At 44.3% G+C, this 27,364-nt stretch overlaps 1 protein-coding gene across 20 annotated transcripts in view; it reads left to right on the top strand.

Moving 5' to 3' along the window:
• The window catches only part of Fryl (FRY like transcription coactivator), a 236,509-nt gene that overhangs the window by 125,442 nt on the left and 83,703 nt on the right, over positions 1 to 27,364 (top strand). For 13 of the 20 annotated variants that reach the window (XR_001784749.2, XM_006504148.4, XM_006504149.4 and 10 more), the window contains 13 exons: positions 5,664 to 5,743; positions 6,495 to 6,575; positions 8,877 to 9,045; positions 9,302 to 9,394; positions 11,342 to 11,440; positions 12,673 to 12,774; positions 15,958 to 16,002; positions 18,406 to 18,509; positions 18,787 to 18,895; positions 20,986 to 21,072; positions 22,617 to 22,788; positions 23,163 to 23,295; positions 26,476 to 26,583. Coding sequence is in view for 19 of the 20 variants with exons in the window: in XM_006504148.4 (XP_006504211.1) it covers positions 5,664 to 5,743; positions 6,495 to 6,575; positions 8,877 to 9,045; positions 9,302 to 9,394; positions 11,342 to 11,440; positions 12,673 to 12,774; positions 15,958 to 16,002; positions 18,406 to 18,509; positions 18,787 to 18,895; positions 20,986 to 21,072; positions 22,617 to 22,788; positions 23,163 to 23,295; positions 26,476 to 26,583 (1,382 nt within the window). In the remaining variant the exon portion in view is untranslated. The remainder of the gene's footprint in view (positions 1 to 5,663; positions 5,744 to 6,494; positions 6,576 to 8,876; positions 9,046 to 9,301; positions 9,395 to 11,341; positions 11,441 to 12,672; positions 12,775 to 15,957; positions 16,003 to 18,405; positions 18,510 to 18,786; positions 18,896 to 20,985; positions 21,073 to 22,616; positions 22,789 to 23,162; positions 23,296 to 26,475; positions 26,584 to 27,364) is intronic. The other 7 variants (XM_006504150.4, XM_030254825.1, NM_028194.2 and 4 more) reach the window with 1 other exon arrangement.

The following is a 27,364-nucleotide window of genomic DNA, read 5'->3' as shown; positions in this document are numbered from 1 at the left end:
CTGATTGCAGTGTCTCTTGTATACTGACACTTGTGTGCTGCCTTCTGTGGTCCTGTGATGTGTGGGCACGGATCCAACCCTCCCTGGTGCACCCTTGGCAGGACCCTGAGCAATGGCCATGCACTCCTCTCTCACTGAAGTAATACTGGGTGTCCTTCTTCCAGTCTGAGGACTCGGAGCCTCCCCACCGGACACTGATCTCTGTGTTCTTCTCCTCTGCATCTCGTGCAACTCTCTAGTTGGTCTCTGTCTGTCTGTCTGTCTGTCTGTCTGTCTGTTGTTGTTGTTTGGCTTTCCAGCCCACAAGTCACCTGTACTTGGACTGGCTTCAGAGCTTCAACCCATAGCCACCTCTGTGTGTGTGTGTGTGTGTGTGTGTGTGTGTGTGTGTGTGTGTGTGTGTTGGGGTGGAGTATTGTCCCCTGACAGTATCCTGCCATCTCCCATCTCCTCCCTTTTCTCAGAATTGCAAGCCTCCTGCCTTAGCCTCTATCATTCACACAGCCCTCTGAACACAGGACAACATCCGTACCAAGCCATATAAGCCTTTTAGCTCGGGGCACTCGGGTGTGAGCCGAGGCACCACCTCTGAGAAGGATCTGGGTTCTGCTGCCACATTGTTCCTCCCGGCTGGCCACTCCCTTCCCTCAGCCTTTACTGTCACCTCATTCCAGAGTTCAGATGTACCCAATCAAACTGCAGCGAGTCACTTAGGACACATATAAGCTTCTTCCAAAACTCTTTGTGGGGACTCTTCTCTACAAAAAGGGCAAAGTCGTTTTTGTTTCTTAAATTAGAAAATGAGATTTTTTTTTAAAAAGTCAATTGAGGTTTCAAAAATACAGTGACAGACTAACCCAATTTTCTTATGTCAAAATGACATAGAGCTTCATAGATCTCCAGAGTAATAGACTTAACAATGTCTTGAATTTTCTAGGACCTTTGCTTCTGTCATGCATACATAGTAGGTCCTCATTAGGCTGTAATTCTGTCCTGCTGTGGCTGGTGGATGTACATGGGGCCCTAGAGCATCCATACATTGAGCTCACTGTCAAAGAGGGTTAACTACTCATGTGACTTAGTCCCTGTTTCCCTGGGTAGTGCTTATGTGCTCGCTACTACTTCCCCATGCATGGAGGATTCTGTAATCTCTGAGCCAGCTGATCATTGTCACTGTTGGGTGGTAGCCAAGGCACACACTTATGTCCCAGCTGTCTGTCTTGTTTGCTGAAGAACTCGGGCTGCCCTGCTTTCCACTAGCCTTTTGTCCTCTGTGTAAAAGGGTAGGCATAGTCTTCCTTTGTTGCATCCCGAAAACTGAACTCAGTAGTGCTTGGTTAACGGGAGATTCCCAGGCAGCCCTCTCTGCTGTCTTCATGTTACGGATGAAGAAAAGCCCTCAGCTGTAGTGCCTTGGTGACAGCTATGCGGTAGTTCTTTTGTCTTTAAATTTGCAAGTTCTCCTTTTAATAAGAAGTTACTATTTTTTACCATATGAAATTAAGTGAAAATTGGCCAGTCTCTCTTCAAATTAGTTTTCCTCGTAACAAGTTAGTACAAAATTTGACTTAATTTAAAAATGAAATCATATGGCATTAATTCACCAATGGAACACAACTGACTCAAGATTTTAAAAATATATTAAAGAAAAGCAGATAGAGAGGCTGGGTAAGATGGCTCAGTGGGCCAAGTGCTTGCTGTGTAGCCATGAGGACCCGAGTTCAGATTCCCAGGACCCATCACAAACCTAAGCATGGGGACAAGCGCCTGTAACCCAGTGCCACGCAGTGGGATGAGATGGGAGAAGCCGTGGAGCTCAGCAACCTGTCCATCTAGTAGAATTGACGCATCCAAGTTGATTGGGGGACCCGTCTCAACAAGGGTGTTAGAGAAGGGACCAAGGAAGCTATCCCACATGAGCAGATACAGCCCCAACACACACACATACACCAAGCACACACACTACACAATAATAATAATGATAATTAAAGACAAGGTAGCTATACCCCAGTCTTCACATCCAAGCTCCGAGAACACACACAGAAAAAAGAACGGGTATGGTAAAAAATGGAGTAGGCTGTGGTGTTGTCACCTCGGTTTGTGGATGTCAGGCAGAGTTGCGTCTCACTGCCACGCTAGCATCTAGGATACTTTGGGTCTTACACTGAGTTTTAGGTGTTCCCCAAGGCAAGGAGCCAGGTGAGAAACCCTGCTGTGGGCACCTTGAGATGCACAGCAGCACATGAGATGCCAGTGGGTAGCCCTGAGTAAGGCCCGTGGCACGTGGCTTGTCATGCTGGGAAAGGCAGGGTGGGTTTGCACTCTCTCTGCTGTGCTCCACCCCGTATGTCACCGTGAGGAAACGAACATGGTCACCTTTGTCAGGAGCGAGCCTCGTGAGTACTCATATCTCAAAGTGGTTTTGTGGTAAGACCTGAACAGAAGATAAAATTTCATGAGCTGGCCACTGGACTAAACAGTGGGTGTTGTGTGGTACCCACCGCGCCCACCCTTCTGGAATGTTCAAGCAGAACCAAAATGGTTACTGACACCCCAGCAGCCATCAGATGTGAGAACTTGATCCCAACCAAAGGTGACACTGTTACCCACACAGGTAGAGCTGTTTTCTGTTTGAGCCAGTAGACCCCGCTCCAGATTCCGGCCACTCTTCCACCTTGTTTCCACTCTTGAAATGAGTAGAGAGAGAGACTCCTGTGACCATGTTCAGCTCTGGAACTAAAATCCTAGAGGTGCAGTCTCCTGTCGTAAAATTCAATGCGGTCTTTCTTTCTCTCCTGGCTTTAAGTAAGAGCAGACCAGGTGTTCTGTCCACAGTTGTTTCATTGGTTTAAATAGTTTTTGTATTTTAGAAACTGGGGACATAGAATATCCTAGAGAAACGCCAACCCCACAAGTTCATGTATAAAGCCCGTGGTAATGGGAGTAAATAGGACAATCATGCGAGACACTGCTGCAGAGGGCATGTTTGAAGTGCTGATGGTGGCAGTCTACGGTAGGGTGACGGAGAACTCTGAGTGGCCAGGCGCTGTCCCTGCTGAGAATTCTGGGAGTGTCTAGCACAAACATGGAGTATCTGGGAGAAGTCATAGATTTAGGGTGCCTTGCATTTCATACCACACATCTCTGAGGAGAAAACCAGAGCAGAGTTTACCACAAGAGGTTCCCTCCCCCCTCCGCAGTCAATTCCCTCAAAATGTAGAGTCACATTATTTTGAGGTCACAGACATCTGGGCCTGGCCTCCGCTGTGGCCATTGTGAGTCGGGCCTGTCATCCAAGCACATGTTGTTTTGTAGTCAGGTTTGCTGCGTCACCTCGCAGCAGATATCTGCTCGAGTCAGAAAATGGGGTTAGTGGCCCGACGGGCCAAGACTTACATGGCAGAGCAGTGATTCCCACAGTTCCATTGTTCTCTTGGGGGCTCTGCTATACAGTGGTGACTCAGTAGAATAGAATCCATCTGGGGGGAGAGAAGAGCCATGCCATCTGCCTCTGTGAGGTTTAGCCTCTTACCACCCTCCCTCTTGACGTGGCTTCCAGCGTTTCCATCCTACACAGTTCCTTCATCTGCACTGTGTTTCCAGAAGGTGGTGGTGGTGGGGTTGGCCTCACTGTCCTTAGAGAAAGGTGGAAAGGGCGAGTGGACAAGAGTGTACCTGCATTTGTAGTGCCCCAAGGTTTGCATTCTCTTGTGGCTGGAGAGTATGGGTTTTAAACAACATGTGTCCTATAGAAGAAGCGGAAACTCAAGTTTACACAGCAAGAAGAGAAACTTGAATAGTGTCGCTTGGCACTGTCCCACCATCATAACAGCCCCCTCTTCATTCCAGCCTCAGCAACTGTGCACAGCAGAGACTTAAAATTGGCTCTGTAGACTGTCAGCACACACACACACACACACACACACACACACACACACACACACACACACACACAGGAGGAGGGTATGGAGAGCGTCCCTGGACACTTATCCGAGAGCCCAGCCTCTCCCTCCACACCTCCCAGCCAACTGTAAAGATTTCCACCACAGCTGCCAGTGGCCTGGTGATTGTGAGAGGTCCTAGAATACAGAGAAGATGGAAGGTGAGCATCTCTGCAGCTATGTGGCCGTCTTCATCCAAGTTCACCTTAGTAATACGATTCTAATACATAGGTACTGCCAAAGATTTTACAGAAAGTGGAAGCTTCTGTAGTTTTGTTTCTCTTTTCGTTGGACCTCGGGTCCCTGGAATGGGATAAGTCTGATTTTCCTTAGAAAGACAGTTAGCATTGATGTCTGTGTGGCTGTCTGTTGGTTTTAAATGTCTGTTTACGTGTCAGCCCACCGCTGTGTTTGCCAACTATAATTTAAACCTAATTACATGGATTTGAAGTCCTGTCCTTTGCTGCCCTCCTTCCTGACTCTCCTGCTAATTTTTATAATAATTTTTTTTATTTAAAAAAAAAGTTGTGTATGTATTTCAATAACAGCATTTCTCTTAATTTTGAAGGTTCTTTTATCATAATAATATTGTTTGTTATCATCTAGTCCTTACCTTTGCACTCATAATTAGCTACTGAGATCAGCCACTGTAACTGTTGTTTTAGGCATGGAATTGTTACTATGGCGATAGCTCAGGGGTTAAGTGTTCCTACTGCTCTTGGACAGGACCCACTCTGGATTCCCAGCACCTGAGGCTGGGCCACTCACAATGGCCTGGAACTCCTGCTCCTGGGGACCCTACCCTGCTGACTTCCATGGGCATCTACAGTCACATGCACTCACCCACGTCATACACATCACTGAAAAGAACGTAAATAGATCTTTTTCCAAAGCGGAGGAAGCATCTTATTCTGTTGTAGTCTTAGTAATAGAAGACCTACAAACTAAATTGACAAAAGACAGAGGGACAGGGCAAAGGGGCTTCTGTGTCTGCACGTGGAGGCCTTTATAAGAAAGAAGAGGAGGTGGAAAAAAGGGCCCCCCACAAAAGTCTGTGTATTGTTCTTAGCAAGAGTAATTGACTTGTAGCGTGAAAGAGATGGATTTCGGATTTCTAGAGGCGGTACAGCATGGGAGGGTAAATGTACACAGGAGAACATTAGTGTCAGCTAACAGCTATTTAATAAGACCTATTTATACAGCCCCACCGACATCCCGTCTCCCATCATAATGTGTCTTCTTCCTGGTTGGGGAAGCTTTCACACCTAGTCGGGGTGAAGTCCTCCAAAGAGTGAAGCTCACACCCTGACTGTAGACAGCTCAGAAGAGAGAGCTGTACATCGTTTTATATCTGTCTCTCATCTACCTTGAGCTTAAAAATAATCAGCACCTCCCAGTGCAATGAGTGGGTAGTGTGCCGCCATGCCTTTACTTGCGTATGTGCAGCGTGGAAAGTGCCACCAGCCCCACCAGCGAGGCATAGGAAACCTCGTCACTACCATCACCTTTCCAAATTGCTCTTGGCGGACGTCATTGCCCCCCACCCCCGCCCCCCAAAACAGGTGTAAAGTCGTATCGAGTTCATTTTCCTTAAATTACTTCTAAAATGTTTATTGCCTCAGGAACAGATGATTGACAGCATTGAAATGATAAGACTATTCATGAATGTCTACTGTGCTACTTAAGCCTTCTGACATGGTGTTGTTTTTCTTTCAATTCTAGATTCCTGTTCATCCTGTGCCCGACCCCTTAGTCCATGAGGTTCTAAACCTAGCTTTTAAGCACTTTAAACACAAGGAAGGGTAAGTGTAACTCGCTTCAGGCCGTTGCTTTCCCACAGTCCAGATTCAGGTTATTTAAGTAAAGATGACAAGCTCTCTCAGCCCTCCTCTGTTTGCTCTTCTTAAGGTTGCTGTGTAGACTAGCCTGGGTTTGAACTCTTGGTCCTTTTGCTTTGGACCCCCCAAGGCTGGAATAGTAAGCTTGCATTACCATGCCTGGCTCCCAAGTCCGAATCCTATAATGCATTCAAAGCAATCATCTCCCAATTGTTTTTAGTCTTTCCTGAGTATGGGAAGAATTCTGTAAAATAAGTAATTCATAGTACTGTGGATTGGATTCATAAGAACAAGGAAGTTAAATTTCATGGCCAGTTAAAAAGTATACAGAAGCAAATTCGTGGGGTTCTTCTCCTACAAGTACCTGTTCAGCCAAGATGTTGTAAAACTCTGATATGGAATTTTATTGTTGAGTTCCTTCTTTTTCTTCTTCTTTCTGGTTTTGTTTTGTTCTTATTTTCTTTGTTTGTTTGGTTGGTTGGTTTTTTACTTTACTTTGGAGATAGGTTTTCACTCTCTAGTTCAGGATGGCCTGGTCCTCAACTATATTATTGTTGTTTGTGTTAGTCTTACACTGCTTGCCATTCCCCTGCCTCAGCCTCCCAGGGTCTAGGGTAACAGGTGTGAGCCACCACACCCAGCTTTCTGATAAGGAATTTCAGTCATATGGAGAGAAAGCACCTACTAAAAGACCACGTCCGTTCTGTTGTTTCAGATATTCAGGGACCAACACGGGGAACGTGCATATCATTGCGGATTTATATGCAGAGGTGATTGGCGTGCTTGCCCAGTCAAAGTAAGCAGCGGAAACGGTTGTCTGTGCTCTGGGGGGATTTGTTCCTGATGTAGCTGCACTGATGAGGCTCGGTGGCAGCCTTGCTTACTGTAGTCTCCCGTACAACGCCCGTTCCTGAACTATGCAGCCTGCATTTATTCATATCTGGCCTTGGTATACATCTGAATCAAGTCAGAAGTTGTCCAGAAGAGTCCCAACATTACTTCAATCCCAGCTTAGGAATTCTATGAAAAATGTTTTCTTTCTTTCTTTCTTTCTTTCTTTCTTTCTTTCTTTCTTTCTTTCTTTCTTTCTTTCTTTCTTTCTCTCTCTCTCTCTCTCTCTCTCCCTCCCTCCCTCCCTCCCTCCCTCCCTCCCTCCCTCCCTCCCTCCCTCCCTCCCTCTCTCTTTCTTTCTTTCTTTCTTTCTTTCTTTCTTTCTTTCAAACTGTTCATTTAGAGCTTTGAGCAAAGCTAATTAACTTTATTGCTTTCTAGTTGAGTGCTTTTATTTCTTAGGCTGCACTGAAGTAAATTCTAGTCATCTTGTTTTAATACAAAATAGTTTTCAGTAGCTAGGAAAGATACCAAGGAAGGAAGGATAAAGGACGCTGGGTCACTCCAGTGCAGATGCCTGCTTTAGAAGGTATATTCACGGGGCAGTGCTGAACTGTCTCCTGTGGACAGTTAGGACTTTAGGGTCTGTGCTTCCAAATTGGAAGTGTCTGAGTTTGCTTTTGTTACTCCTGGGGAATGTGTTGGGAGAATAGTATCCATTTATGTGTTTAATTGATGGGTTTTTAAGAGCCTTTGGTCCTGCATCACCACATAGCAACCACTGTAAATTCTTAAGAAGGCAAGCTTAATTGTCATCAGTGTAAAGCAGTTTGTAGTACTCCATAGTACATATTATTTAGTACATTTTAGTTTTTATTTTTACTAGAGAACCTTTGTATAGGCTCATGCCATAAGACTTAGAACATAGTTTAAATTATTTTAAGTGGTCAAGCGCCCCCCAGAATAGAACCTTAATGTCCTGTTCCACTTAGCCCACAGTGACTCCTCAACTCAGGTGAAGGGACACAAAATCATAGGCATAAGGAATGATTGATTTGCCTTTAAATCATAATTCCTGGGGTTTATAAAAATAAAAACGTGTCTCAGTCTTAGAGACATCAGCCAGAAATTCTAAATAATACAGTAGCAAGCTAGATGCAGGAAAATGCTAAGTTACCGGCCAAGGTGACTCTATGTGTCAGGGATGATAGAGCCTAAATGGCTGGAGAATTTATGGTAGGGTAGCAGCCTCAAATGAGTTGTGAGAGAAAGAAATACAGCACTGTGGAGCTAAACTGCAGGGTCTCCACTCATGCACATGCGGAGCATGGAGAAGTGTGAAGCGGTTCACACTACAGGAGACTCACACCCAAGGTGTTCCCACTGAGGGGGAAGAGGCCCGGGGAGGGAGACCTGTCGACCAAGGCTGAGTCTGGTCTAGAACAATTTCTTTTATTGTAGTGATTTACATTCAATCGCCAATCAATCGTTCCTGTGGATTTTTCGGCTGTTGGTTTTTGTTTAGTTTTGTTTTTGAGACAGGGTCTCACCTTTGTAGCCTAGGTTGACTTAGAACTTGCTGCCCAGCCTAGATTGGCCTCAGACTCTCGTCAAAGCTCCTGTCCCAGCCTCTGATTCTATCCACGTACCAGAGGGCTTGACTTTAGATACCTGTTTTCAATATAACCAAGGAAATGCTAGTCACACAGGTTGTGGGTGTGAACTCAGGACTGTGCTCACACTTTGCACACCTGATCTAATGATCCTAGTGACACAGGGAGAACAGAGCCTTTCTTCTGTGTTTCTGTACACGGGACACTAATTTTCAGTTATAATCAATACCCTCCAATTGATTGGTCTCTTTGAATTAATTTGTAGTCCCTGATCTATTCCCCTATGTAACTGTCAGAGGAAACTTAGAAAAGGGCTTTAAATTTTGGAGATAACCTTATTCATATGATGATAATTTGTGAGGACATGATTTAGTGCTGTTGTATTGTCCGTAATAAACAACAGTGACATAAGAAAATATCCTGTATGATTTCTTCTTTCAGAGGCACTGGCTTTGAAATAAACCCAGAGCACATTAGCATAGTTCCATCCTCCTGAGTGAGTTTCTCTGCTCGTTATGATTAGGGCAGAGTATGTGTCCTTCCGGATAAAGATCCTTTGATCTCACCTTAAAGATCACTTGGGTTAATTTAAGCGGGGAGGGGGGTGGGGGTGGGGCTGACTCAAGTCCGTGATGCCTCCGCGTACATTACAGGTTCCAGGCTGTGAGGAAGAAGTTCGTGACTGAGCTGAAAGAGCTGCGGCAGAAGGAGCAGAGCCCACACGTGGTCCAGAGCGTCATCAGCTTGATCATGGGGATGAAGTTCTTCCGAGTGAAGATGTATCCCGTGGAAGATTTCGAAGCATCCTTTCAGTTCATGCAGGTGACAGTCCTCCCACCCTCAGGGCTGGCAGTTACAGTGAGCCCCAAACTATCTGTTCTCGTTCCTGTTAAGGCCATTATTACTGATTTTTTTTTTCACATGTGATGACTATCCTTGCTATAGAGTAACTTTGTCCTCACTTCAGGCCATCTTGCCCTTAGCTTTGTGATTAAAATAAGCAAGTGTTCTTGAAAATGTGATTATTATGAATTCTTCAACCTCTTGTCAGTCTAAACATCCCTCCTTTCCCTTCAAGGAATGCGCTCAGTATTTCTTAGAAGTAAAAGATAAGGACATAAAGCACGCACTTGCTGGTTTATTCGTGGAGATCCTTATCCCCGTAGCCGCTGTAAGTACAGACCTATGTCTTAGTACCATGCGCCATACGAAGGCCTGCCTCCCTTTCCTCCCTGAAAGCTCTTGCAATGGCGTGAGCCCCTGCTGGCCCCACCCCCTGTGCTCCCCACTCCCGAGTGGTCAGTTTGTTATGTTGATGGGTATAGATAGCCTTGTGAATCCTTTTATAGATTTTGATTATTTTCCAGTTATTGTAGACAATAGGGCAAATCTATCCTCCTTTGGTCTTGGCCAGATATGAAAGTTAATTGTGTTTTATTCAAATTTCTCTCGACATAACTAGTGAACAGGCTTATCTTCATGTTGAGAAAGAAAACCGCTCTGGCTTCCACTTTCTTTCATGGTCTGGTGGCCTGTGCATTTCTATGAATTGCCTGGCATGCTCATGCACTGCTTTGGAAACACACGTAGGAGAGGTGGGGTGGCCGGGAAATTGCTTGTTTGTTTGTTTGGTTGGTTGGTTGGTTTGGTTTTGGTTTGGTTTGGTTTGGTTTGGTTGGGTTTTTGCTTGTTTGTTTGTTTGAGACAGGGTTTCCTCTGTGTAGCCCTGGCTGTCCTGGAACTCACTCTGTAGACCAGGATAATCTCAAACTTATAGAGATCCATCCACCTGCCTCTGCCTCCCGAGTGCTGGGATTAAAGGCGTGTACCATCACTGCCCAGCTAAGATTGTTTTTTTTTTTTTTTAAAAAGTTAAGATATTGGGAAATGAATGACAGTGGTTGCCACAGTATTGAAACCTGCCTTTCCTTTTAGCTTACCACTAAATTAGGAAGGATTCTTTTTTAATGGGTACAAATAACAGCTGTGAATTAAAGGTTTACCAGTAACAGTCATCTCTCAGCCTTGTATTTAGTCCCATAAACTAGATTCACATTATTAACAAACAGGAAAGGCTATCTTTATTTTTTAAAAAATCAGTTGCCACTGTCATCTGTTATCTGCAGTGACTTCCCCAGGTCCGTTCACTCTTGAGTATGTTGGGTAGAAAGTCTACAGAGGAGTTTTGTAGGGCCATGCTTCAACCCACAGCCCTGGTCCCCTTGTGAAAGGGCTGCCACTATCCTGGGACATCTTATGTCTTGAATGACCTCCTCCTCCTCTTTGCCTGGCTGGTCTGTCTTTAGTCCTTCGTTGTATACTGTCTTGTGTGTATCAGGGACTCATCTGTGCATAGGAAATAGACCCCAGCAAGCTGGGAAGTATTCTATATGACTCTCGGGCTTACTTCTGGCATGCAAGCAGAGAATAAACTTGAATGCAGCATATGCAGGGTGTCATGTCGCGGCAGGTACCATGAAGAACTTGCGTGGGCACACAGAAGGAAGGATTGGCTGAGGGTAGGGGAGCTGAACTCTTAAATAGAGTATGATTATGTAAGTTCCATCTTGAGAGAGAGAGAGAGAGAGAGAGTGACAATTGAGCCAACAAACACTAAGGGAGAAAGACATGCTCCGTCTGGGGAAAGAGCATCTCCGACATCCAGTTTGGGTACCCTGAGATGTTGTAGAGGCAGCCGGGAAGATGCTGCGGCGTGTCCCATCTCCCAGGGGCAGAGCTGTAGGGGCTGAGGCTGGAAGGGTTAAGCAGGAGGTTTTTCAATAAACAAGCTGGGTTCAGCTTAGTGCTCACTTCCTCACAGTGTCCCTCCAAAGGCCTCTCTGCGGAGCACAGCCGGGCTTGTCCTTGTGCACCTACCCTGCATTCTCACCTCCCATCTGCTCGATTGCATCCTCTGCTGGTTCCAGCAGGCCAGGGACCAGGTTTACTTTATAACATTTGGTACCTAAGACTTGTATGTAAATCTCAGTGAATCATTAACTTACTTCAGACTTGGCAGACAGATCTCATAAGGCTCTTAGGGTTTATGGGCACTGACTGTTTTTATTTGTTTGTTTGTTTGTTTTTCATCTCTGTTTGTCTTTAACTCTTTCCCTAGGCTGTTAAAAATGAAGTCAATGTCCCCTGTTTGAAAAATTTTGTGGAGATGCTGTATCAGACTACATTTGAACTTAGTTCCAGAAAGAAGCATTCGCTGGTACGGAGAAGTGTTTCAAACCTTTGTGTGCTCCGTTGGGTGTTTTAGTCATTGATTTATGGCCCCGGTAGAGATTGGAGAAGTGTAAAATGTGAACTTGTAAAATACCCAGGACAGGGCAGACTTTGCACATTTTAGATTTTCTACTTTTTATTATCGGGGGTGGGGCAAACTGTTAGAGATGGAGGGGGGGGAGGGAAGGGGAGGAAGGGAGACAGAGAGGCAGAGGAGGGAGGGAGAGAGAAGGTGAGATGGAAGAGAGTGGGGAAGGGAGGGAGACAGAGTTTATTGAGTAAGTATGAGGCTCCTGCCTGCTGAGTTGTAACTGGAGCACTGTCTTGTAGCTGGCCAGTCTTATTTTACTGCCTCTTTGTTTAATGGGTCCTTTAGACTTCCTGCCCAGTGTTTCCCTGTCTTTTTGTTGTTGTTTTGTTTTTGGGGTTTTGTTTTTTTTTTTTTTTTTGGTTTTGTTTTGTTTTTTAAATATTTTGTTTCCCTGTCTTGACAGGTGTCTTAAATTTTATATTATGTTATATGTTGAATATAGTTTTCTGTTAAACCATAACTTTTTTTTATTGTATACCATACAATTGTATTCAAAAGTATCATGTTTTAAGAACCGTTCCCTGTGCCGTCTCGTCATTTCCGTTCTGAGGCCGATGGCACTTTCTTCCCCCCCAGTAAACCCATGTGCTTCACACCATTTTCCTGCAGTTAGGCGAAGTGTGGAGAACTGGCCAACTATTGACCATCTACACTGAAGCGAAAATAATCATGAATCTTACTTGTGGCAGACATGGCCCTAAATGCTCCACATTCTTTGGCACACGCCTCCGTCGGACATTTGTGGTCATCGCTGGTCACTTTACGCGTTTGGAAAATAAGCCTCTGCAGTCACGTGCTTGGCCGCAGTCAGCTGGGATTCTAATGCCATGCTGACCTTGCTCTGCTCTGTTCAGAAGCACTGTAGTGGGGACTGGATGAGAAAGTGCAGGGAGGAGGAAGAACCTGTCCCATTGGGGGAGGTTGGCTTGAGGGATTGGTCTCGGGGAATGCGGTCTTCCCTCATTCCTTGTTAGCCTATGAAATGGCGTTTCAGATTGAAAATGGGGAAACTGTATTAAAATGTCTTGAATTTTTTTTTTCTTTAGTAGCACAAACGAAGCCACCATCCAGGAGTCCCGCACCTTGCCGTAAAGAGTGTTAATTCTCTTTTTTTCTCTCTCTGGCAGGCTTTGTACCCACTAATTACCTGTCTTTTATGTGTCAGTCAGAAACAGTTTTTTTTAAATAACTGGCATATTTTCCTACAAAACTGTTTGTCACATTTAAAGGTAAGACACTGTTACATCTCTGACCCGTGGATACTGTGATGTGTTCATTTCTCTGTGTCCACAGAACGGTAAATAGCACAGCTTTGATTACTCTTGGTGCATTTGTGATAGTCTCTGTAAGGAATCATGTGTTGGAAATAATAAACCTTTACTTGAACATTTTAGTTTGTATTAAATGCAGAAATATGTATTTCAAGAGCCATCATATCATCTTAGATATGGTGATATTTACTTTTACAATTATCAAGAACTATGAATAAACTATTACTTAGTCTCATAAAACCCTTCATGTAGGTATTTTGTTTGTTGTTCTAAGAAAGTTCCGTAATGTTGGCTCAAGCCTGAGTAATATCAAAAGCTTTGATAGTAAATTGTCACTAGATGCTCCACAGTGAGTGTGCACAGCCGGATCTGAACCCTGGGCACCAGATCCCCAGCTTGTGAGCACCTTAAGCTGTCGTGTCACCGGAGGGGTACTTGTTACTCCCACCCTCTGGCACGACCACACTTGTCCTTTCTGAGTGTCACCAACACAGGCATGAGAAACTGTTTTCTCCCCAGGCTGCTCTGCTCTCCTGGGCCTCATTTCCTCTTTGGCTATGAACGAACACAATCAGCAGCTAACACTTAGGGTGGGACTTGGTTCCCAGTGCCTCTTCTGCATGTCCCACGAATACAGGGTTCGCGGAGTCCATCGGATTCTGGATTACAAGCCAGAGAAGTGTGATCGATTGACAATTCCCTTCCTGTTCTTTGTCTGAGTTACCTTGGAGACTGAAAGCCTGATGTTTTGACTGTAGGAAAGCCAAGGCACAGCCAGGTTAAATGATGGTCTCAGGCTGTGTGACTCAGAGTATTGTGAACAACAGGACTGACTCGTTTATCCTTCAGGAATAGTCCTCTGGATATAATCTTTAATATCTTCATGATTTAAAATATTATCTTCAAACCTGCTTTGACTTCCTAGTAAGGTATATGGAAGCTGTAAGTCTTCCAAAAGCGCTTTTGTCTGATTTTACTTTTATACTTATATTCATTTATATTGTCCCTTCTTAGATAAGACTTGAGATACCCTCTTTGGTTATGAAAACCTCCAAGACTAGGTTAAGTTGGTTAAACATTTCTTGTCTCACAACCAGGAAAGAAACACCACCAGGCATTTACATGGTAACTGTTTCTGTCCTCATTTTGATGGAGTCACTCCGATACAGGCGCTAAAGGGAGTGTGCCTTCCCTGAGTCCATTTTCTTTTTTCTGGAATGTTTTTTAAGATGTGCATTTAATGTTTCTGGGCATGACAGTTCATACCTCTCTGTTGCTTTGTTGGAGTTTCTTTATATCTTCATTTCCACCTAACATACTTACAATGCTTTCCCGGTACCTTAACCCCTCCCCCCATTTCATTTATTTATTTATTTATTTATTTGTTTATTTGTTTGTTTGTTTATTTGTTTATTTATTTGTCTTGAGGCTTCCATTTAAAGTGCTGTTTTCTTTGAGCCCTTACCTCCTGTTAAGTATTTCTGGCATATTGTCCATTTGAGTGAATGGCTGCATCAATCTTGCCAGGCTAAAGGAGATAAGGCCCACCCAGCATAGCACGGGTATTTGGATTTCTGTTGTCTTGGCCATTAACCCTGAACTTACATTAAGGCTCTATTCAGCAGAAATTGTGCAACTTGGCTCCTGCTTGTTAAGCTTCCGATCATGTGGCTGTCCTGCTTACTTATGAAAAGAGATTTAAACATTCTAAGAAATGTTGTGCTAGTTATATATAATAGCAGGTTGTATTTTTATTTCTCCTACTTGTTGGAAAATTTAATGAAAGGCCATTTCTAATCAATTACTTGATTCAAGTGAATCTATTGATTTTTTTTTTTTTTAATAAATCCACCTAAAAGCGTTTTCACTTAATTGCCACCACTTCTTCCTGGGATTCAGTTTTCCAATGTCTACTGGATGCTGGATGGGCTCAACATTGACATTTTCCCTGTAGCTGAGGCAGAAAGAGGATAAATGGTCTGCGTGTAGGTAGCCAGTAGTGATAGACATAGGTCTGCATCGACAGTCACCCCGTTTTATGACGGCCGTGCCTTCCGGTCGGCCATACTCTCCTAGAATGTTCAGAAAGCAATGCTCCATTGTTTTAAGAAAAACTTGGCTATAGTTCCTGGATATTAAGATTTTTATGCTCTAGAGTTATATGAATAAGTATAGTGAATTTTCTAGGCACTTACAACTATTATATATACAGCTTAAAAAAAAATGACCCTACCAGGCCGAGGAGACAGCTCAGGGTAGTGGCGGCCAGAATTAGGATTTCTAGGACCCATATAGGTGCTGTGTGGGCATTGCAGCCTCCCTATCATCCAGCACTTGGAAGGTGGAGCCGGGATTGATCCGCAGGACAGACTGGCCACCTAGACTAGAACAGCAGCTTCAGTCCAACTGAGAGAGACTGCTTGTCAGCTGGGTAATGTGGAAAGTAGTGGGGGAAGACTCCAGGAGTCAGCCTCAAGCCTACACACAGACATACACACACACACACACACACACACAGTCGTCTCACACACAGACACACTCTAAGAACACTTATAAAGCCAGTATGCCACATCTTTAACTTGGCTGTCATAATAAAATAGGCTTCGTTGCTATCTGCTCGAGTGTGAGAGCACTGAACAGTTAATTTTTAAATCTTTGTACTCTTAACGGAAATATGGTAAATTTCCACTCTTTTTATCATTAATCCACTTCGGTTCAATTGGTTTACGAATACCAATTTTAAAGTTTCTGAAGAATTGCTAAGAGTCAGAGGAATGGAGCTGGGACCATGGAAAAATAACCTGGGGACTGGCCCGCCATCATCTATCCATAGTTTCCCTCATTTGAATGTAATATTGGGAGGAAAATGAGGTAATGAGACATGTTAGTTCTCTCCTAGCTCGAGTGTCACAGGCTGCAGGATCCCCAAACTTTGGGATTGGTTTTTGTTTTGTTTTGTTTTGTTTTGTTGTTTTGTTTTGTTTTGTTTCCTTAGCATTTCTGGCCACTGCCTCGGAAATGTCAGATTTCTTCTAAATAGAGGCCTTGGTGAGGAGCTGCCGTGTTTTGTGCTTATTTTCATCTAACACGCATGTGCCGCATCTCATGTTTATGTTTGCTGTCTCACGTTGCTTTATTCAGATACCATCTAACAACAGTATCAGAAAACAAATAGAAACCCTGCAGGTGAGTTGTGTTGGCGTCACCAAGGAAAGTATTGCTTTCTTTTCTTTAAGCGCGACATTTTTTTTTGTTTTGTTTTGTTTTTGTTTTTCCCCCTTTTACCCATTGTTGCATTGCATGTCTGAAGTATTTACCTCAACCTGCTTTTACTGTATGTGGAAGAGTTAGCCCAGAGAGGGTGCCCCCTTCAGGAGGTTGGCTGTTACTGCAGCCCCAAGAAGATGGACTTACATGATGTGGGTGACAGAGGCTGACTGTTCACAGTGTTTACAATTTTACTCCTTTGTTTAAGTTACGCTATCCAACTATATTCTAAAGGAAGGTGTTAAAAAATGTTCCAGTGAAATTAAGGAGCTGATAGCTTGGGCTTCCAACATGGTTTTGATGGGGGAGTTTTTGAACCTTTGTCCCTATTGGTTTGGGTTTTCTACAAAGCAGTTTTATTTTATTTTTTTAAGTTCACATTAGAAAAAAGAGAATGTTCATAACAAAATGGTTGCTGTAGGGGGTCATACCTAACTGTCGTGTCGGGACTTTGTAGAATACTAAAGTCCTTAGATTTCTATGTAACAATCGGATGACTCTGATTTGTACGAATTTTACCTAGAGAATTACATACACATCTTTGTTTAAGGCCTAGATCAATGTAGGCTATTTCTATTGTTCTAACTTCACACAGCAGGGTGAGTTAGTCGATGCCTTTCTATCTCCCCTCCCCCTGCCCTCCTCCTCTCTCCTCCCTCCACCATGGACAAGCTGTTGTGATTTAGGTAGTGCTCTGCTTTCTGAGGGCTCCCGCAAGTGTGTGTGGCTGAGTTGATCACCACGACGCCCTCCAGAGGGCTCTCAGGGCTGGAAATGTCCTCTGTGCTCGTGAATACACACACGCACACGCGCACACACACACATGCTCTCTCTCTCTCTCTCTCTCTCTCTCTCTCTCTCTCCCTCCCTCCCTCCCTCCCTCCCTCCCTCCCTTCCTCTCTCCCTCCCTCCCTGTCTTTCTGTTTCACTTGTAACTTTCATTGCTTTAGTAGCAAACAGAAGACCACCCTGGGGGGTAGGGGTGGGGGTGAGGTTGACATTTGGGGTCAACTTGGATCCTGCCATGGAACAAGGAATTGCGATTGAGAGCTATTGAGGGTGTTTGGATTTTCCAGTCTCAATTCTGCCCAGTTGTTATGTGCACAACCTTGTGTGACGTCTAGTGTTTCTCAAACATCCTCCATCCTTTTGCTTTAAACTATTTGTAGTAGATGTCTGCTATTCTAAACCTTAAAACAACATAGAACTGCTAAAGTAAACACAGCATTTTTAAGAATTCTTGCTAGACATGGCTTCCTACACCTTTAATCCCCATGCTTGGGAGACAGAGGCAAGGAGATCTCTGTGAGTTTGAGGCCAACCTGGTCTACATTGCTAGTTTGTAGCCAGCCTGGTCTACGTTGCTAGTTTGAAGACAGGCAGGCAGGGCTATGTAGTGAGACCCTGTCTTAAAGAATTTTTTGTTAGTTGCTATATGGAATTGCTTAACAAGATGGAAATCTTCTCGAATGAATATTTTAAAATACAGATTTTTTTTTAGCAGTCAAACAGCAGATATAATTTTCAAAGTTTACACTATCTCATTGCATGACTGCAGTCTCTACAACAGCTAGAGTGACGAGAGCATTCACCAATACAACAGGCTGAAATCAAAGGGTTTTCTCACTGTAAATCATAAAGTAATTTAAGTAATGTCCTGCTTCTACATAAAAGTTAGGACTAGTCCACTTAATGCTGAGTGGACACCCAATGTCTTGTAGACTGTGACCTTTTGACCTGTGAGGTAGGTACCCTCTTCCCTCCTGACAAAGACAGGCCATCACAGAACACAGGAAGTGATGAAAGGACATCCAGGGCTTGGGTTTGGTCCTGGGTTTCTGATTTCATACTTGGGCTCCCAAGGTCTCTCTTCTCTCACAGAAATGTGCTCACTGGTGTCTAGTAGTATTTCACAGAGTCATGTGACCAACACGATTTGGTATTTCAAACTTGATCTGCCTACGGGCTGCAAATGAATTAAAGGGGAGTGGCCCATTGATTGTGTCAGTATTGTGGTATAAACCACTTATCAGGTAGTTCGATGCTGTGTGTATCATTCTGAAATTCTCTGAAATGTTGGTAGGATCCTAATATTCTCTCTTATTTTAGAGCCTAAAGCTCGGCTGCTTTATCGATGGCCACCTCTGAGCTGTCTATACTTGGGAATACTAAATGCAGGCCGACTTATTTAAACTTCTTAGACTGAACAGAACAGGGATGGGGTGGGGGGCGAGTTAGTTGTCATGAGAGAATGTGTTTGATCTCAAATGTTTACCAGTGTTTTTAATATATTTATTCTTGTTCTCTTTTGTTTCTGCACAGAATAAAGACCCTAAAATGTCTCGAGTTGCACTGGAGTCTTTGTATAGGCTGTTGTGGGTTTATGTAATTAGGATAAAGTGTGAGAGCAATACTGTAACGCAAAGGTGAGTGCTGGCTCAAAGTGCTGGGTCTTACCTTACATCTGAAATGAAACCTTGGCCGGTAGGATCTGGCTCCGGGATGAAGTGTGTGCTTAGCACGTGCAGGGCCCCGAGCGCTAGCCTCAGTTCCAAAAGAAATAAGGAAAAGCCTGTGACAGTCATCCGGGTGGCAATTACCAACGCTTTGTGGAGAGGGAGCTGCACTCCCATGACATAAGGAGCAGGAGGGTGACCTTGTCCTTCTGATCTCATGGTCATTAAGTGTCTCTTCTGTCCGCAGTCGCCTGATGAGCATAGTGTCTGCTCTTTTCCCAAAGGGCTCCCGCAGTGTGGTCCCCCGTGACACCCCTCTCAATATATTTGTGAAGATCATCCAGTTCATTGCTCAGGTGGGTGCGCCTCCTCCCTGGCCCCCTCGCCCCGGCTGCCAGCAACAGCCATTTATCATAATGGGGGTTTTCAGAGGTGTGCTGTCAAAAGATTAATACTATTGAAGAGTGAAAAGGTATGCTTAGAATGTTTTTAATAATATAGGATGCTAATGACCGTGTTTGTGTGTGTGTGTGTGTGTGATGTGTGTTATGTGTGTGACAAAAGATGGAAGGAACCTCATAGGTGGGCGCACATTTAACTGAGGGTGAGTTGAGGAACTATGTCATAGCTCTAATAAAAATCTTTGGTAATCTTATGTGTGTGCTGTGTATACTTGTGTGTGCATGAAAACCAGAGATCAACATCAGGTATCCTATAATATTGCTCTCAACTTTTGTATTTGAAACTTTATGGTGTGTGCGTGTGTGTGTACATGTGTGCATTGTTGTGGGAACAAGCACTTTTCTTAGTAAGTTTCAATTGCTATGCTAAAATGCCACTGACCAAAATCACTGTTGGGAAGAAAGGGCTTATTTTAATCTACAATGTTCAGTTCCCCATCTGTTAGCAAAGAAAGTTAGGGCGCAGGAGCTCAGGGTATCAACCTGGAGACAGAAACTGCTGCAGAAGACTGGCTTCTTATAGCAGAAGACCTGCTTTCTTATAGCACCCGGGAATACCAGGCCAGAGGTGGTGCTGGGTGGTACCGCTCACAGGGAGTTGGGTGCTTGCACATCTGTCATCAATCAAGAGAATGCACCACAGGCTTGCCTACAGACTAATCTGAGGGGGGCTCTCAACCAAGGTTCCCTCTTCTAAAATGACTCCAACACATGTCAAGTTGACTCAAAAACTGATCAGCACAGCACCTTCACCTCCGAACCCCTCTCACTGGCTCTTTCTGCCTGAGGTTTTGAGGCAGGGAGGGCCTCTTGACCCCAAAGCCATCTGATTGGCTACAGTGGCTGGCCAGTGAGCCTGTGGAGCCCTCCCTTTCTATAAGGTCCTGCGGCTCTTAACTCATGCTTGCGCAGCAAGCACCGAGCCTTCTCCACAGCTTACAGTCTGGATTCGAGAGTTCAGATGCTAGAATCTACTGTGGCTGAATCAAAGAGATCTTTTAAGGGATAGAGAGGGGAAGCTGCCTCCGTGGGAACTGACGAGCTGTGGAATAAGAGCCCTCCTCCATGAGGATGCTTGAGGGCCCTACTGCTTCTGCTGTGGCTCCCCACCCCCCACCCCATGTCAGAGGTGGCGACCTCCTCCTCTCCACCCCGGTTCTCCCGAGTCCACTACTTGTTAAGGCTTCCATCCTCTGCCTAGCCTCTGCAGAACGGAAAGTTTACTACGAGGGTGTTAGGTGGATTCTGTGTGAGCCACTGCCAGGTCTCAGTCACATTTCCCTGTGGAGCATCAGTCCTGTGAAATAAGTGGACATTCCCTCCTCCGCTCAGGGACACGCTGGTCCCAGGAGATTCTTTATATTCCTTTTGAACCGAAGCTAGACAGTTTAGTTGATCCATGGTCAAATTATCCTTTTACAATGGAAAAAAAGGGGGGCGACATTTAACTAAAGTGGGTGAACATCTCTGATTGGAGCCTAGAAGAAATGGTAATTACCAAGTGTAATGACGAAAAAGATTAACGAAGCGAGTTGAGTTTTGGTCCTGTTTCGGAAAGCAATGCTGTTAGGTCGCACTGTGTTAGGAAAGCAGTGCTGCTAGGTTTTTCTAGAATTGTCCCTGTGCCCTCTGGCGAGTCACTTCACTGTGGTAATCCGCTAGCCCTGTACCTCAGGCACCGATGCCGTCTCCCTTAGCTTTTTATTCTATTGAGATCCCTTCGCTGGGGTCCCGTTCTTAGCATTTGTGGTAGATGAATATTTAAAATGTACCCTTGTCCTTGGGAACTCATCATTGATACTAGATGACATGTTTTAAACATATGTCTAATTAACTCATATATATTTTTCTTGTGTTCATTTATGTTTATAAACTTCCTAAGGGCAAAATCTATATTGTTTCTAATATATGGTATTTCTCAGCTAGCTTACTTTATATTCTAGGAAGGTACAGTGATTTATTAACTAATTAATTTCTTTCCTTAGGAACGTTTGGATTTTGCAATGAAAGAAATAATATTTGATCTTCTCAGTGTTGGAAAGTCTACAAAAACTTTCACCATTAATCCAGAGGTAAAAATAAAAAAGTTACATTGCAGCAATAATGAAGCTTTCAAACTGGAAGTAGACGTGTTGGTCCTTCTGGGGTTTTATGTGGCCCTTCAATCAATCTGTTTGGGGGGGTTTGGTCAGCAAGTTTGAAAACCCATTTAATGAAAGCTGGATAAAGGAATCCATTAACTCATTTACTCAGATGCTTATGGTAAGTGGTAAACTGAGGAAATGACAGTTAAGTCTAGCCCACGATAACTTTCTCGCTCCTTCAGGGTTTCTGTACATCTGTGATGGGGACATGTGGCTGAGGCAGTAGGATGCAGACAGGAAAGCAGGACATTTACTGAGCAAAGAGACATGGAGAAGCAGTCAGGTCTGGGAGGAAGAGTGTGCGTGTCTAACTCGTGGCATTTTGAGATGGTGGGCAGGTCGTAAGGAGTGCATTCAGAGTGGCCAGATTCAGGTTTTTTTGGCAGACTGGAATGGACAGTGATTGATGCCACAATAATCCGTGTAGTTTCTGTGGAGAGAATACAAATGACAGGAGGAGCCTGGAATATGGGTAGAGGTGGCCCAACCAGGAGGAACATGGAAGTAGCAAGAATAGGCAGTATTTGGAAAAATAGAGTACTTGATGCTGCCTGAGCTATGGAAAGCGAAGAAGATACAGTGTGACCCCTGGTGAGGGAGAATAAACTTGGGGGAACCTTATTCCATTAGGATAGTTGAGAGAGCTAGGGGACATGGATATGTGTTCAGTTGGAAGAGAAATGCCAAGGATAAAAGAAAGAGAAGGGGTGGGTGCTCCAGAAATTGCAAGAGCCCATCATCTTAGTTCTATTCCTGTGAAGACACCATTACCAAGGCAACTATTACAAGGGAAAGCCTTTAACTGGGGGCTTGCTTACCGTTTCAGAAATATAATCCATTATCTTCATGACAAGGAGCATGGAGCAAGCTAAATCCTGATCTCTAGACAGAGAGACAGAGGGAAGGAGGGAGAGACAGAGACAGAGACACTCTGGGTTTGTCATGGGCTTGTGAAACCTCAAAGCCCACCCCAAGGCCACACCTCCTAATCCTTCTAATCTTTTCAAATAGTGCCACTCCCTAGTAAGAGCCTCTGGGAGCCATTCTTAGACCACCACATTCATGGAAATTCCAACAAGTCTAGGAGGCCATCACCCCTGCACCGTGAGAAGACCAAAGGGGACAAACAGCATGTCTGACTGTCAGTAGTCTGGTGTGATTCGTTGAAAGCTTGAGTTGATACAGTTTTTCCCTGTAAAGGAGAAAAGTGGTCTTAGGGGAGGGGAGGGGGACTGAAAGAGTCAGGGCAGTTGAGGAATCACAGAGAGGTATCAAATGAGCCTTCGAGACAAGGGGAGATCGTTGACTCAGGACAATGAGCCCCATCTGGGAATTGGAAATTCTGCTACCTGGGCTGGTTCACAGTGTCAGGCAGACAGATCAGATCCCTTCCGTCCTCCTTTCTCCCAACCCCCTTAGCCTAGGCAGTGCTTGGCCCTGATCTCTTCCTCTTGGGTCTGTTTTCTCTGAAGAGGATGAACATTGGCCTGCGAGTCTTCCTCGTCATCGCGGACAGCCTGCAGCAGAAGGATGGAGACCCTCCCATGCCCACCACAGGAGTCATTCTTCCCTCAGGAAACACTCTTCGTGTGAAGAAGATTTTTCTCAATAAAACCTTGACAGACGAAGAGGCCAAAGTCATAGGTTAGTGGTCACTGGAAGGAATACATTTCATTTGTTCTGTGCAAATCCGTCGTGAAGTCTAAAGTGTATCCATTGCCAAGTGTGGGTGCCCCAGTGCTACAGTGATCTAGTGATCACATTTTGATGTTTCTAGTATTCCTGTCAAGAGTCTTCCTGTTAAATGTGTTTCCTCATAGGTTACTGTTGTGTATGTTCTGGCCTTTAATGTTTCTGTGCAATTTGTACGCAGTAGCCCAAAGCGTGTTACAGTTGGAGCATCTTCTAACGTAATAGCAGCAAGGTTTCTTCCTTGAGAGGCTGATAGGTTGTTACTACAGAAAGCCGTCCTTCATGCAGTTGCTGGCATTATTGTGACGGTGTGCTTCCTCTCTTAGGAATGTCCGTTTACTATCCTCAAGTAAGAAAAGCATTAGACAGCATTCTCCGACATTTGGACAAAGAGGTTGGGAGACCAATGTGTATGACCAGTGTGCAGATGTCCAACAAAGAGCCTGAAGACATGATTACGTACGTAGTAAATACATGCCTCCATGGCGTGCCTCTGCCTCCACGGCTGTTTCCATTTTCACAGAAGGGTACACACAAGGACTTCTTACATGTGGCCATTTGCTATAGTTTTCTTTTTTCTTTCTTTCTTTCCTTTTTTAATTTATTATTATTAGATATTTTCTTCATTTACATTTCAAATGCTATCCCAAAAGTTCACCTATAACCGCCCCCCACCCCACCCCCCACCTCCGTCCCCTGCCCTGCTCCTCAACCCACCCATTCCCGCTTCCAGGCCCTGGCTTTCCCCTGTACTGGGGCATATGATCTTCACAAGACCAAAGGCCTCTCCTCCCATTGATGGCCTGCTATAGTTTTCAATACAGAGATTCCTCCCCCATGCTCAAATTTTTTGTTATTTTATGCAATGCTCCACTAGTGTGGATAATGTAAGTCTCATAATGAACCTGACTTTCATTTGTCACATGAATAATTTCCACTTAACACAGATATGTATTGTACGGTTGACTTCATCAAGTTTAATAAATGACCCTACTTAGAGTCCTGCTTAAAAAAAAAAAAAAAGAAAGAAAGAAAAAGAAAAGAAAAGAAAGCCAAGAGTCCTGTAAATCTGAGAGCCATTGTAGAAACCAGAGAGTGCCTAGGGAGTAGAGCATGGGCAAGTCTTTTAGAGACAGCCCCATCCCATCCCATCCCCTCCCCCTTTCCCCTCCCCCCTCCAGTCCCCCCTCCCCTCCCCGCCATGCTTGCTGTTTTTCACCCAGCATCTTTTCTCTCTATTGTTAGATACTCCCTTTCTGTGACGTGTTATGTTTATGATAGCCATGCCTGTTGTTTGCTGTCGAGAATCAGTATTATCTATAAGGGGGTTTTAGATGTAAATGTAGATTTAGAAATCTGCATTGCAGGTCTTAGAATATCCCGTGGGATATTTTCTTCTCTGGGCTTATGTACTTTATGGCTCTTGCTTACCGCTGTAATATAGTGTTCTGAGAGTTTTCAAATGTGAAGGTTTCTGTGTGTGTGACTTCCTCTGAGGCATTTTCTCCTGCTCATCACAACCACTCTTGCATTAAAGTCAACAACATTTACATCCAGTTCCTCCCATGGTCCTATGGGAGCCTCATGGATACAGTAACTGTCCCCTGATCAGCTTGCTCTCCTTTCACAATTCCATTTGAATTTCCCTTCCTGGGATCTCTAACTGTAGTCTAACAATGAACTTTAAATGGCAAAGAGGGGCATGTAGTGGGCCTAATTTATTCCTTAGAAAGTCGCCGTGGCATGTCTGCATGCTGCATCTGGGCGCAGGTATCTAGCTTGTCTCACTGTGGTCTCACGGCGTGGTGCTAACACCCGGTCATCATATCTGTATCTGTGACAAAGGGGAGTTTGTAGAGCTAGCCATCATCAGAGGTCTCTGAGACACGCTGCTCCAGTTACGCTCACATTTAGAGAAGATGCTGTGACAACCTGAAATTGTAAGAATTTGCTATGGTTTTTGGTTTTTTGCTTTTTTTCTCCCTCCACTTTTATCTCTGTTGGCCCCAGCTTCTCTTCAGTTGTCCATTTTAGTAAATGTCTTATGGACCGGAGAGCCAGCCCTGACATTTGTGCCATTATTGTTAAAGCAGTAGCTGCGGCCTAAATGGGGACCTGTATTTTTTTTTTTATCTGACTTTTGGTCCCTCTAATCCATGCATCTTAAAGCCACACAGAGTAACAACTGTGCCAATATCTCTAACAAAGACTGACCCAAACTCTTTGAACATGTTGTTTCTTGATTGCGCAGGGATTATTATTGGAGTAACTAGAAAATGATGAGGGTGAAACTGAAAAGCGTCTCTTCAAGTACAGACGAAAACGAAAAGCCACGCATTAAGTGGTTTGTAAAACTTGTGAATAACTTCCCAAAACTATCGTAGAGGAGGTGAGAAGATAGCTCTTTGGCAGAGCTCCTCCTGCCTAGCATAAGTAAGGCCGTGGATTTGGGCCTTAGCATCGCCTCCCCGCCCCCCATCGTAGACACATATGTAATAAAATTAAATTGTATTAAACAGCTGTCTCTCAGGAGGGACTAAGTCTTAAAGCATCAGTGCATTGTAATTGTATAAAATCTAAACAGATACAGGTGTGTATCACAAGAACAGTCAATATGCACCCTCATCTATAAGAACATCTGACTGTAAAACTCTTACCATTTCAGATATTTTTAGCATCAACACTATTTTTACTACTTACTTATTGCCATGTGACAAAATACCTGAACCACAACAGCTCGAGGAAGAAAGATTGATTTGAGTCCGTAGCTCCATCCTTGTGTGGAGCGAGGTCATGGCGGCGGGGCCTTGAGGCAGTCAGTCAGTCACGTCGTGCTCACGACACAGAGAGCAATGAATGTTTCGGCTCTGCTAGCTTTCTCTCTTTGATATCGACCAGACCCTGGAATAATGTCTCCTACCTTCACAATGGGACTTCCTACCTCGATCCAGTGTAGGGAACCCCTCAAGGCGTGGCCAGAGGTTTGCACCCTGTGTGATTGATGCTAGGGCCTATGAAGTTAGCAAGCCACATTCACCATCACACAGCTATTCCTGATAGTAACTGGTATTTAGTGGTGTTTGTGAATAACTAAGTTCTTTTTAAATATAAAAGTGGATAGAACTTTTTAAGTATTTAAAATTATAAAGTTATTATACATGTTTCCTAATTAGTGAGGTCAGTTACTAGCCCTCATCTTCCTGAATGGTCTCCGTCCTTTCCGTTGTTTATGGATGGTAGCTAGCTGCTAGGTCTGTGTGTGTATTTGCTTGTGCCCCTCCTTTTTTTAAAGATTTATCTATCTATCTATCTATCTATCTATCTATCTATCTATCTATCTATTTATTTATTATATGTAAGTACACTGTAGCTGTCTTCAGACACACCAGAAAAGGGCATCAGATCTCATTACAGATGGTTGTGAGCCTTCATGTGGTTGCTGGGATTTGAACTCAGGACCTCTGGAAGAGCAGTCAGTTCTCTTAACCACTGAGCCATCTCTCCAGCTTGTGCCCCCTTTTTTTATTGGACCTTAGAACTGTGCTCCCGCCTTCTGTAACATTTTTGTAAAATGGATCTTTCTACCCCACATGATACGCTTCTTATTCTGTTTTCTGTTTGTTGTGATACATTTTTCAGGGGGGAAAGAAAACCCAAAATCGATTTGTTTAGAACCTGCATTGCTGCAATTCCAAGGTTGATTCCCGATGGTATGAGCAGAACGGACCTCATTGAGCTGTTAGCAAGGTGAGTGGCATTATTCCTGACTCTCTGTGGTCACAGCAGGCACAGCTTCGAGCCATCTGATTTGCTCTCTTCGTTCTCATCTTTTATTAACCCCCTCTCAAATTTTTAACTTCTAACTTCCTCCCAAGTCCCCCTCTCAGCCCCATTTCCCAGTTCACTGTCAGTTCACTGGGTTTACGTGACAAACATCCCTTACGTGGTGCTCAGTGAGGTTTCAGCATCCTGAGTAGTGACCACGGCCCAGTTAGCTTTTTCTGCTGCAGGAGAGCCCGGTGCCTCCAAGCGTTTTCTCCTCTTCTTCCTCCATTAGCTCTATAAAGTAGATAAATACCATGGCAACCACACTTAAGTGAAGTCTCCCAGCCTAATTCTAAGCCTGCTGAGGCTCTGCTGTGTGGGTGCCCCTGGGGACCATGCAGTTAGGGGGTCAGCTTCTCCATGGAAGACCAGACAGTAAATATTTCGTGGTTTTGCTGATTGTGCTATAATCCGGAGGTTCTCAACCTTTGGGGGTACCGGGTGTCGAAAAACCCTTTCACAGGGGTGACCTGAGACCATCAGAAAACACAGGTATTTACATTACAATTCATAACTAGCATAATCACACTTTGTGAAGTGGCAGTGGTTGGGGGGTCGCTACCATATGAGGAGCTGTATTAAAGGGTAATAATAGTATTAAGAAGGTTGAGACCCACTGCCTCAGTGTGTGTCATGTCTGCATTCCCACTGTGGCATTACAGAAGCAGCCAGACCATATTGCAGGACTGAACATGACTGGGCA

The sequence above is a fragment of the Mus musculus genome, chromosome 5, assembly GCF_000001635.26.
Source record: "Mus musculus strain C57BL/6J chromosome 5, GRCm38.p6 C57BL/6J".
Classification (NCBI taxonomy): Eukaryota; Metazoa; Chordata; class Mammalia; order Rodentia; family Muridae; genus Mus; species Mus musculus.
Note: the sequence above shows the minus strand (reverse complement) of the source record. Positions and strands in the feature narration are given on the sequence as shown.